The sequence below is a fragment of the Cucumis melo genome, chromosome 12 (genome assembly GCF_025177605.1).
Source record: "Cucumis melo cultivar AY chromosome 12, USDA_Cmelo_AY_1.0, whole genome shotgun sequence".
NCBI lineage: Eukaryota > Viridiplantae > Streptophyta > Magnoliopsida > Cucurbitales > Cucurbitaceae > Cucumis > Cucumis melo.
Genome location: NC_066868.1, coordinates 13,775,260 through 13,787,989, shown reverse-complemented (window position 1 = coordinate 13,787,989; position 12,730 = coordinate 13,775,260). Strand labels below are relative to the sequence as shown.

The 12,730-nt window shown below is 33.6% G+C and overlaps 1 protein-coding gene and 1 long non-coding RNA gene across 2 annotated transcripts; one reads left to right on the top strand and one right to left on the bottom strand.

Moving 5' to 3' along the window:
* Nucleotides 1-667: 667 nt before the first annotated feature.
* Nucleotides 668-1,189, bottom strand: LOC103501735 (uncharacterized). Its single transcript, XR_007816194.1, has 2 exons — nt 1,133-1,189; nt 668-1,033 (listed from the first exon to the last, which is right to left on the bottom strand). It is a non-coding gene; the product is annotated as an uncharacterized LOC103501735 (long non-coding RNA).
* Nucleotides 1,190-7,520: 6,331 nt separating this feature from the next.
* On the top strand, nt 7,521-9,304 carry LOC103501736 (NDR1/HIN1-like protein 1). The gene is made up of 2 exons (XM_008465414.3): nt 7,521-8,113; nt 9,047-9,304. The coding sequence occupies exons 1-2, from the start codon at nt 7,625-7,627 to the stop codon at nt 9,197-9,199; spliced, it is 642 nt and encodes a 213-aa protein (XP_008463636.1). The 5' UTR covers nt 7,521-7,624; the 3' UTR covers nt 9,200-9,304.
* The last annotated feature ends 3,426 nt before the right edge of the window (nt 9,305-12,730 follow it).

Below are 12,730 nucleotides of genomic sequence, written 5' to 3'. Positions count from 1 at the left end.
TTGAAGCCCTTTAATGTCAGTTTTAAACCGACATCTTTGATACTGTTATTGAAGCCCTTTAATGTCGACTGGGCTATGATGTCGTTTTAAAACCGACATTAAAGAGGCCAATAATGTCAGTTTAAAACCGACATTAAAGGCTTGTTTTTGTCCATTTTTAGAAATTTATATTTATTTAATTGTTGGATTATTGTCCATTTTTTATAAACCATCATTGAATCCATATAGATAAATATTTTTTTCTCGCTCCAACAAATTAATAAAATTAATATTATTTTAGAAACTATAATATTTATCTTTTAAATTTGTATACACAAAATGAAAACTTAATATTGTGTTTATATATACATTCTACAATAGTACATGAAACAAGATCCTAATACAAGTCTTAAATAAGAAATTCTAAACGCCTTCTCAGTCTTCAACCTTCAACGATTGCCTGGCTATCTACACAATCACTTAACTTTCAATCTGATGACTTCAATCATTCTACACGCAATATCAAAATAAACCATTTAATCTGATAACTTCTGATTTCTATCATCTCCATTATTACAAACAAACATGTCAAGCATAGTAGTAAGTAGTTCTATCACTAGAAGAAAACCATAAACATACCCAAACCCAATTACAAAAACATTCAAACCTACTCATAAAGAAATGTATATATCAAAATAATTTTTGGAATATGTAGAAACTGTCATTGTACACATTCAAATGTCTATCTCCCAAACATTTTTATATACAGAATCATTTCCCATGGTCGAATTGCTTCTTCCTTAACACTTAACAGTACACAAAATCATTAAACTAATAGAGTAAAATAAATAACTGCCCTGAACACTCTTCCTTGCATCATATTATTTAAATTTACAAAGAAGAGAAGAGAGGAGAGTTTTCAGCTGGATCTTACAGTATCAATGGCATGAACCAAATCATCGAACTTTGCTCCAGTTACTTCTTTAACGACCTTCTTATCCTTTAGAATTTTGAAAGTTGGCACCACTTTTATCCCAAGTTCCTTTGCCAATGGCTGCCAGATAAAGACAATTTAAGTGTTCTTACTTCTTATATGAACAACTGCAAATACATTTCTAATTTCCAGCAAGAAATTAGGGATCATGAGATGAACCTTATTGTCTTGGTTGCAATCAAGCTTTAGAAAGACAACGTCAAGATATTTTTTCAGTCTGCTACTCATTACAAGACAAAGTAAGAAAAAGCAAGTTATTTTTATAAATAACAAAAAAGGAGTAAACAGACAAGCAGCAACTTATGCATCAAGTACATGACCTCTAAGAAAAATTGAGAATAAAGAGCATTAAATAATATCAAAAAATCCAACTTTAAAAATTGAAACTTCATTAGAGTCATACATGTAAAATGATGAAATATCTGGAAAAAGTGAAAATTTTGAGATGTTTTTTACATCCTCTATATTGCAGAAATCCAAACAGAAAAAATGACCGGCAAAAATTTTCAAACACTTACAGATAGTGTAAACCGTTTAGCTGAGCAAAAGATGTTGGTATTGGACAAGAGAACCGGTTGTTTGAGAGATCTAATGTTTGAAGCAATGGGACAGTTCAGTTCAATGGGAATTGGACCGAAAATGTTGTTATTCTGCAGCAACCTTCAAATTTGGATAAGAAATAAAACAGTAAGAAAAACTAAATGAAACGTAGTAAATCCATGGTGCGCTATGTTTTTTAAGAAACTATCATATACCAGGATATTATTGTTGAGAAAACATAGTAGATGAGAGAACACACAAGAAGGCATAACTCTTAATTATGATCTTCGACTAAACAAAGCAAAGAAACCCACACTTCTAACCAAAATAAATTTGAAACTCAAAAAAGATTTCATATCACTTTCTTCAATTCTTAGAATTTTTTTTAAGAACTAATCATCAGCAGCAACATATACTGTTGTGACTTATTCTAACATATCACACACACACATATATTGTAACTTACTTTTCAGATCAAAGCTTTCATTAGAAAACATATCACGAAATCATTTGACGTCAAGAACTAACCTCAGTTAAAGAAACTATTGAAGAATTCAGAATATCGACCTATTCCTCTTACAAACTAACTAATTCAATACCCAGAGAAATTAAGCATTAAATCTACACAAATCCATAGGAAGAAAGATGATATGTCTTCAACTACTATCCATTTACTTACAAGATTTTCAAGCATCATCAGCTCAGAAACTTGATTCAAGTATCTCTTCAATCACTCCCTCATTTCCTACTGACATCGAACTGAAAACTTGACATTTCTTTTGGTCACTATAGGGGCACAAATAATGTCTGAAACATATCCCGAAAAGTGAGCCAATTGGGAAATCAGCCATGAATAGATTAAGAGTAAACATGAAGAGTCTGCATAACTCAACTTCATCAACTTTGTGTTCTAAACCATTTCACATCCAAAAGTCCTCCTATTTCTTCCAACGAAAACAACCACACACAACATAGGCTACACTCCAACCTGTCAAAGCAACTCATCTTTCCCCTAAACGACAAGATCAACGACCATTTTGAACGAAATATCTATACAATACAAATTTTCAACAATATTATCAATCAGTATATAAAAAAAGAAACAATTCATCATACCAACTTAGTACTCCTTAGTTTCTCAATTATCCCTTCAAGATAACTAATGGCAGCTTCTTTCTTTGTATATTGACGATGAAATTATGATATAGCTGAATCAATGAAATGAAGAAAATTGTAGGATAAGAGAATTTTTTATATTAGAGAAGCAAAGAACTAAATATCAATAAGAGCTTTGGACATACAATGAAATGATTGAATTACCTTAGATGCCCACAAAAATATCTATGAAAAAGTGATTATTGATATTGAAAGTTATCATTGATAGCTATTATTAGTGATAACTTTCTATTTTCCACCAATACAAGTGTTTATTCTCGATTTTCTCAAATTGAAAGCTATTATTGATAGTAGACATCAACTATGATAGCAATTAATAACTATTATAAGTTGCTATCACTTATAGATGCTGTCAGTGATAACTTTCAATTTGAGAAATGTGCTATCAGTTGTGATCATCTATCAGTGATAGCCGCCGAATTGCAAAGAGTTCATATGCACCTTCTAGTATACATAATTCAGCAACTTTGATTTGGGATGAATCTCAAATTTTATTGATAACAACCTAACCATATGAACATAAATACAATACCAGTATCCAACTAGTGACAAAGGAATACCAAAATGATAAGTCACCTAAACCAAATTGCGTTCGAGACCACAAATATTATACAATGTGCTTTACAGTAGAGTTTCATAGTGCATTTCAAGAACTACCCTACTAGATCTAGACTTTCGAGCTGCTGCCCTCCACATAATAAGAATTGAGTTCTCTGTGTGTTAGAATTCATTTAGTGGCATTTCGTCCCGAAATCTTCATTTTGAAAATATACGATAACAGTTACAAACTTACAAGGAATCAATTTAGAATTTTTAAGGTTTATATGGTCTAACCACACAGAGGTGTATAATGTTCTATGTAATTCCGTCAAAAAATCCAAATGTTGTTCAACTCCTCTAAATTTGATTCTACATAATGCCATTTTTGCAGTATACCAAAAATATAAAGATGAACTAATATCCCTTACCTTAGCCTCACCAGAAGGTGATACTGGAAATGCATTTAAGGACCTCTTACCCTAATAATGTCATAACAATAACCATGAACAGAGTGCCTATTGTTAAATTTCCAAGAAAAACCATCTGCCCCAAAAATAACCTAGGTACATAAAAGAACAGCGTACAGAAATAGAAAATCCTACAAAAGGTGGAGGTGGATGACACCATCTCCAAACAAAAGCTACAAAAATACAATAATAAAACAAGCAAGCATCAACTTATCCTCCCTAAAGTTGCAGAAGATGAAACAAAGCAGTAAAAACATGCTTAATCAATCTAAAGCGGGCGATTAAGAAATCAAAGAACTTACCAATCTTTGCATCCCTCACACTGAACCATAAGGTCATCGGTTCCAAGATCGATTCCGATCGTCGGACCTTCTCCTTTACCGGCCATAGTAAATCTTCAAATCGTCGATGGAAAAAAGAATCTACAATGATAGGAAATGAAAGCAAGAAAATTTGATTGGTGGCTGCAGAATTTAGGGTTAGAAGATTTCAAAGCTATAAGGAGGAAGAAGAGAGGAGAATTTATATAGAAACTTTTAAGGCAAAAGAAAAGGTAAAGTAAGAGAGAGGAAACTTGATTTTTTACCAAATTAAAAAAATTAAAAATAAAAATTACAAAGGGGCTTTAATGTCGATTTTCAAAAGGTGGTCGTTTAATGTCGATTTTAAACCAACATTAAAGCTCCTTCTTTAATGTCGGTTTAAAACCGACATTAAACGTCCGCCTTTTGAAAACCGACATTAAAGCCCATTTTTCATTTTTTCCACCCGACATTAAAGGCCAGATTTGTTGTAGTGCGAACTAGGAGATCAGATAGGGACCTTAAAAGAAATCAATGAAAGGCCAAGGCCGGTAGGCTGAGAGTGAGCTTTCCCTTCTGAGACATTGTAAATCGTATAGGTACCTTAAAAGAAAGAGACTAAGGGCCGATAGGCACTGAAGGAAAGTTAAGGCCTTTAGGTTGAGAGGGACTAGCTTGGTATAGGCTAAATATTAATCCTTTCGCCAAGATAATCCTCTCAAAACGGGAGGTCTGTAGCATAGTTTTCTTTTTCAGTGCAATAAAGTCACATAGTGTCTATTTTTCCTTCTTCGCTTTCTTGAACAAGATTCAATCAACTCTTTTTTCCTTGTTCATTGACTTGAAACTCAATCTCTTCTAAGTCTTAAACTCTTCTTCTCTTCATCTTTTCGCTTTTGAGAAGGGTGGATTAAGAAAATCCTATTGATTGTAGCTTTCTCTAGACCTTCGAGAAAAGTGGTACCATTCATTGATTATAGTATACTATAAAAGAAAGAAGGATTCGAGTGAGATGGTTGGCTATTGGGATTCTTTCCTTAGAAGAAGTTCAGGCTATTCATAAGAACCCGCACTTCTTACTAAAAGACTTTGACAAGAAAGCACTGACTTTTCCTTAACGTGCTTCACCTTAACTAGACTAGCACTCCCAATGAAAGAAATGGGAGTCTTTGGCATAATCTTCTTTTTCTTCTCTGATTCTATTTCTAATTAACTTTCAAACATTTTTCTTTATATCATATAGGAGTGAAAACCCAACATTCATTGATCCTTAATAGTCGTTAGATGAAAGAAGGAAAACCCAGCTGATAAGTTATAATAACTAGCTTAAGGTTCCGGTTCACGAGCAGGTGAGTTTGAAAAAGGCTCCTTCTCTTTTCGAGCTCGTTCTAGTCTAGTAGCTAGTTGTTCCCTCTTTTTTGGTCAAATCAGATAGGCAGCTCTTCTGTGTTTAAGGCAAAAGAGAAAGATATATACACAGTTCCTGTTATCAGCTAAGACCCTAACGATGGTAGTTGCAGTGGAGGTTTCCGTTATCCTGTTGTAATATATAATGGACCAATAATCACTAATTTCCTTTGTTTAATGATTCATTATCACTCTTCAACTAATAACCGAAAAAATTCTCATCTATCAATAAGACTCCATGCATGTTTTTTCAATAACTTATTTTATACTTCAAATAATAGAAGACAAATCCAAATATACCTTATGTAATTTATGTTATTTTAATCTCCAATTGAGTTGTTTAAGGCAAGGATCATTTAAGAATATAATCACTTATTATTATAGTAAATTCTATTGTATACACTCTCCAATCAGATATAGTTAATACTATTTTATTATCATATTTACTATATTGCTATCGTTTTTGCTATTTTACATCGACTATTTTTTTTACTTTTTGCTATAGTGTTTACTATTTGCTATTAGCGAACTAAAATAGTTTACACATCAATCAAATTATGATAACTCAAACTAAAAATGATTTATTAGTGAAATACAAACTATTTAAATAAGATTATGAGATAACCCGCTCTCTCTCCCAAAAACTCCAAAACATTTATTTTTATTAATATAATAGATAAATAAAAGTAGGAAAAGGAAAGATGGGAATCCATATGAATGGTTAGGTTTGTAAGTGAAGTCATATGACAACTTTAGAAGTTAGAAAGCAAAAGGGAGGTTGGAGATTAGTGATATTATATTAATATAATTCCTCTTTTGCAACCGACATGATTTCATCACTCATATTTTTCGACAAAAGAGATTTCTTTTTTTTCCCTTCAAAGCAAGGAAATGAACCAACTCTTTTCTATCTCTCAACCAACAAAATTTCACCTACTCATTCATAACCACCGTTCTCAAATACACCTATATTGCTCTTTAAGCTTCCTAACACTTATCGTCGTTATTGTCCATGATTTCACAATCAATTACTCCATCTTTAAGTTATCCCATTCTGTTCTAATCGAGAGTGTCTCGTCAATAGAGATTCAATTTCTTCGTTGATCTGTTATTTCTCTTAGGAGTAAAAAAAATTGGAGGTATGAAGGCAGGTGGAAACCTTCCACTTTAATGAAAGAAATGTGTACCAATGATACTATATTGTTCATATTGGCAATTTCAAAGGTTATAAAACGTTGAAAGAAGGATTAATATTATAAACATAAATGTATTTAAGATTTTCAATTAATAAGTTGTACCAACTCTAAAATGTATATGTTATGAGGCTATATCATTCTTGACAGTAAGGCCGCGCATTTGGGACACTTAATTGATTAATCAAAGTAAAGAAAATACAAAGAAAAGTGTATTTTTTATCAAAAAAATTAAGGAGAGAAGGATGAGTAGGAATTTGAAAAGTTGTATCAAAAGAGACTTACATAGTTTTAATAAATTTTAGGTTATAATAGGTGGTAGAAATGCACCAACAATAATTATAATGGGAGGTTTAAACATATTGAAGTAAAATATCATAACCTCACTCCACTTACTTAAAGCTGAGAGCCCAGACAATCTTTGATTTTAATATGATCGATTATTGGAATAAAACACATACATTAACCTTAAAGAAAGAGGTTAGAGATATGTATATTTTTCGACGTAAAACATTTTAGATAATGAACAAAATTATTAAGGATAATGCTTCAGAATTTGAAGTGCGTATATATGTTTTAGATTTTGTGTATTGCAGGTGTATAAGGTCAATTACGGTAGATTTTATATACACACATGCATGCATATACTGTTCTAGACTTGTAATAATATATCATATGATTATTTTTGTCAATAATAACCAAATATATATGATGAAGAGTTTTTACATTTCACTTTTAGAAGATTATTGGAGGACATGAGAAATTAAGGGTGATTTTCATTTTAGAAAATATGGTCATTTTAATATATAATTATACATTACGTGATTTCGAAAATATAATCATCCAATAATTGAATCTTGTACTTCCGTTCTCTCATCTTGTATAAATATATCCAAGCTTGTTTGTGAAGCCGAAGAAGAAAAGAACTATAGACCTAACAAAAATATATGTTTTTCAAACTCTTGACTTTACGCACATCTCCATCCATTCAAGCTTCTCTTTCTTTCTCTTCTATCTCTAGCAACAATGACGGTAAAGGATTGCGACCACCACCACCATCATGACTGCGAGCGCCGCCGTCTCTACCGCCGAATAGCCTGTGTCATCTTCTCCTTGTTGCTTCTAATTGGCCTAGTCATCTTCCTCATCTGGGCCATCCTCCGACCGTCGAAGCCCCGTCTCATCCTCCAAGACGTCACCCTTCTTGGCCTTAATGTCTCGTCAGTGCCACCAGCTGCCATCTCGACAACCATGCAAATCACCATCTCCTCCCACAACCCCAACACCCGCATTGGTGTTTACTATCAGGTCATGGATGTCTATGCCGCGTACCGCGGCCAGCAAGTCACTCTTCCGACGCTCTTGCCGCCTACTTACCAGGGCCACAATGATGTTACCGTTTGGTCGCCGTTTTTGTATGGTGAAGCTGTGCCGGTGGCACCAGAGTTTGCTGAAGCTTTGAATGAAGATAACAATGTTGGAGCCATGCTGTTCAATATTAAGGTCAATGGACAGGTATGTTTAATTTCTACTCTCTCACTCACAAGTTCTTTATCTCTCTTTACATATCTTACTTTTCATTTTAAATTTTAATTTAATTTTTACAAGCTTTGTTTGCAGTTCTTTTAAGTGTTGGTCTTGGTCTATCAGGTTTTTGATACATCTTACTTTAGTACTATAATTTTAACATATATTTCTATTTTATTTAAAAAACTTTTTTTTTAACATTTTTAAATATAGTAAAATAAACTAAAATATTTACGACATATTGCAAAATTTTAGATTTTATCAACAATAGACACTGATAGGTTTCTATTACGGTTTATCAAAATGACTGATAGAAGCATATCGATATCTATCAATATCTTTTATTGATAAAAACTAAAATTTTATTGCATGTTATAAATATTTTGTCAAATTTATCATTTTTTACAATTCCTTTGTTTTGAAAAAAAAAATCAAAATTTGATTCTTTTATGTTTTATTTATTTATTTATTAGTGCATTTAACGGCAACCACACCTGCATGTTAGTTGGTAAAGAAATATTAGGTGAAAAAAATCATACTTTGGATAAACAAATACGCATACTCATTTATTTTTCAGTTTCAACAATAAAATATACATACATATTTTTATGGACTAAATTCGTTGTTTTAAAGCATAAAGCGAGGCCTTTTAGTCCTAATAATGGAAGGTTTGAATGGATGGTTTGGATCCCCTCACCTTCGATTCTTGTATCTTGTAGAGTTATAAATTCAAACTATTAAAATTGGCATCAAATTCTAATGGGAGGAATCAAATCTCTCTAACCTCATCAGATGATATAAAGTTGAACATTGTTCGTCAAGTTAACATAACAAGAGAAATTCGAAGAAAAGAAAGAAATTGCATATCTTGTTTTTAAATTAATATTTTTCTTGTACTTATATCTTCGTATTGCATAACAGGTTAGGTGGAAGGTTGGGAGTTGGATCTCAGGCAGATATCGGCTAAACGCGAACTGCCCAGCCTATATAAAGTTTGGTGATCCAAAAAATGGAATTGCATTCGGACCAACCATGAAGTTTCAGTTCGTTCAGGGTTGTTATGTTGATATTTGAGATCTCTCAAAGTCCCCAATAGTTGTACTTCTTTTTCTTTTTCCATGACCTTAAAGAGTATCTATAGTACATAGTTGCCAACCGCAATGAAAATTATTAGAATTATAGTTATTCTTGATTGTTTCGTTACTATTTTCTATCGAGCCTCCTACAATTTATCTCACCCTTTCCTTCTTCTTTCACTTAGTGAGAATTGATCAGTTTGACATTGTTTTCTAGCAAAATTTGACATTGACAAGCTTAAATATAGGTGAAGCTGAAATTTATATTATATCATTTAGCAATCCCTTCATTTGTGTGATCAATATAAAACAGACATCACAAGTAAAAATCAATTTTAATTGGAGAGAAGAAACAACATTGCAAAAACTTGAACACATAACCATCCTGGACCATCTTTGTTAGGTCCTGAACCAAAAAGAGAGTCCTACTGAAGAAGATCCCTATTGAGAAGAGTGATGAAGGTTAAGTGTAGATAGGAGGCATTTTGTGAAGAAGGATGCGATGGAAGATATGACAATGCAGAAGAAAAGTATTTGAGCCCAAGTGCTATCACGTTAATTAGAGTAAGCATTACAATAAGGTTAGCTAGCGAAGAAGATTGAAGCAGGCGTTTGGTGCTATGAATCAAGCGTTTTGGGTGGTAATGCGAGAAGAAGCACCTATGCCTAAGCGTGCTTGTTATGGTGAAGTAGATGTTCTGTTGAAACGACTAGACGACCCTTTGAGGAAATTAAATGTTTGTTGCTTCTTGAGAAGAGAGTTAGGCAAATTGAGCATTCTAAGAAGATAAGGTTAGCGTTTCAAGGAAAATATCTAATCACGAAATGATAATTGACTTATGTGTCGAGCGTGGGTTGGCTCCATATTACGGCGAAGCGGTGAAGTGATACGTGTAAAGCACGAAAAAGACCATTGGAGGTGAAGGGTCACTATAAATAGGACCAAAGATCGGAAGATCAGGAGAAAGCTTGAGATGCAAGCGTTCTGATAATTTGTCAAGATAAGGTTTTGAGTGTTAAAAAGGCCAGTTGAGGGAACCACTTGGCAAGTAGAGAAAGTTGAAAGCAAAGGAGGAACGAGTGGAGGCTAAGAATTTCCGCGAGTGATTTTTCATACGTAAAACGAGCATTTCTACAAGTAATTCTGAAAATCAATGATCGATCTTCTATAAATGAACAAAATGTGTGATGAATGATTGTGATCTTTATAATCTTGTGCTTGTTGTTAATTGCTTAAAATTGTTACTAACGTGTTACATTGTGCAATATGTATTGAAGCAATTAACAACAACCCGAGACTTACGTGAAAACTCGAGAATCGAGAGAAAAACCACGATACTTTAGTTTTTATTATTTTTCTTATGAATGCAATAGGTACAAAAGGAGAGAATAAATAGAGTACAATAGGAGTAAGAAAGGAAAAGATTTAGGAAATATTTTGGAAATAAAATCTTATATATTATTCTTTCCAAAAACACTATAATGGCAAAGCCCTACTAATTCTAACACTCCCCCTCAAGTTGGGTGTAAATATCAATGAGTCCCAACTTGCTAACATAAAGGTCGAAGTGTGGTCTGAGAAGCCCATTGGTGAGAACATTAGCAACTTGTTGGCTTGAAGGAATGTACGAAATGCATATGCTTCCATTTTCAAGTCTTTCTTTGATGAAATACCGATCAATCTCAATATGTTTAGTTCTATCATGTTAAACTGGGTTGTTAGCAATACTAATAGCGGCTTTATTATCACAAAAAAGCTTCAATGGTGTCTCACATTTCTGATGAAGATCTGACAAGACTTTCTGGAGTCAAATTTTCTCACATATTCCCAGACTCATAGCTCTATATTCAACCTTAGCACTGCTCCTAGCCACAACACTTTGCTTCTTACTCCTCTAAGTTTCAAGATTGCCTCAAACAAAGGTACAATATCGGGAGGTAGACTTTCTGTCAATAACAGATCCAGCCTAATCCGAGTCAGTATATGTGTCAATGGTCTTTCAATTTGTTTTTCTAAACATCAAACCCTTTACGAGGTGTATTTTTCAAGTATCTCAGGATTCTCTTAACAGCTTCCATATGTTTCTCATAGGGAGCCTGCATAAACTGGCTAACAACACTCACAGCAAAGGAAATATCAAGACGAGTATGGGATAAGTAAATTAAGTTACCTACAAGGCGCTGATATTGTTCTTTATCAACTGGAGCTTGATCATCAGAGTTTTCTAGTTTACAGTTGAATTCAATAGAAGTATCAGCAAGATGACATCCCAACATACTTGTCTCGGTTAGCAGATCAAGGGTGTATTTTCCCTGAGACACGAAGATACCTTTTTTAGATCTAGACACCTCAATTCCAAGGAAATATTTCAAATTTCCTAAATCCTTGATTTCAAATTCATCACCCATTCTCTGTTTTAGTTGACTGATTTCTGTTTGATCATTTTCAGTCAAAACAATGTCATCCATATAAACTATTAGAATAGCAATCTTCCCTATCTTGGAACCTTTGTAAATAAAGTATGGTCAGAGTGCCCTTGACTGTACTCTTGGGACTTGACAAAGGTAGTGAATCTGTCAAACCATGCTCTTGGAGACTGTTTCAGACCATATAGGGATTTCTGGAGTTTACACACCTGTTGACCAAATTTGGCTTCAAATCCTGACGGGAGGCTCATGTAGATTTCCTCCACAAGGTCTCCATTCAAAAAAGCATTCTTAACATCTAGCTGGTATAGAGGTCAATCTTTGTTCACAGCAACAGATAGTAGGACTCTAACAGTATTCAACTTAGCAACTGGAGAAAAGGTTTATGAATAGTCAATACCATAGGTCTGAGTAAATCCCTTTGCAACTAACCTTGCCTTGTGTCTATCAAGCGTACCATATGCTTTGTATTTGAGAGAGAACACTCATTTGCATGCTACAGTTTTATGTCCCTTAGGTAAAGCACAAATCTCCCAAGTTCTATTCTTTTCAAGAGCCTTTATCTCTTCCATAACAGCATTTTTCCATTCAGGACACTCTAGAGCAGTGTAGATATTTTTTGGTATTGTGGTAGAGTCAAGGCTTGCTGTAAACGCTCTAAACTATAGAGAGAGATTATCATAGGAAACATAGTTGTAAATGGGATGTTTAGTGCAAGATCTGTTACCTTTTCTCAAAGCAATGGGAATGTCAAGAGAGGGATCATACTCATCAAGTTTCCTTGTATGACTCTGTTCTGCTTCATCATTACTGGTTTCTATTCTAACCTCAATCTCATCACCACGGTTCTTTTCTTCCATATTTTTAAGAATAGCAACATCAGACCTGTCATTCTCACTCATCGTATTATTAGTACAAGGTTCTGTAAGGTTTTCCATACCTTGGTCTCGAGGAGGTTCGAAGTCTTGGACTCGAGCCAGCAGTTGAATAGTAGGGGACCCAACTTCCTTTCTGAGATTCCTCCTGTAATATGTTTTCCAGAGAACTTGGTTTGGGGATAAGATTATGGGATGAGAATCAACATCATATACGATACTAGAAG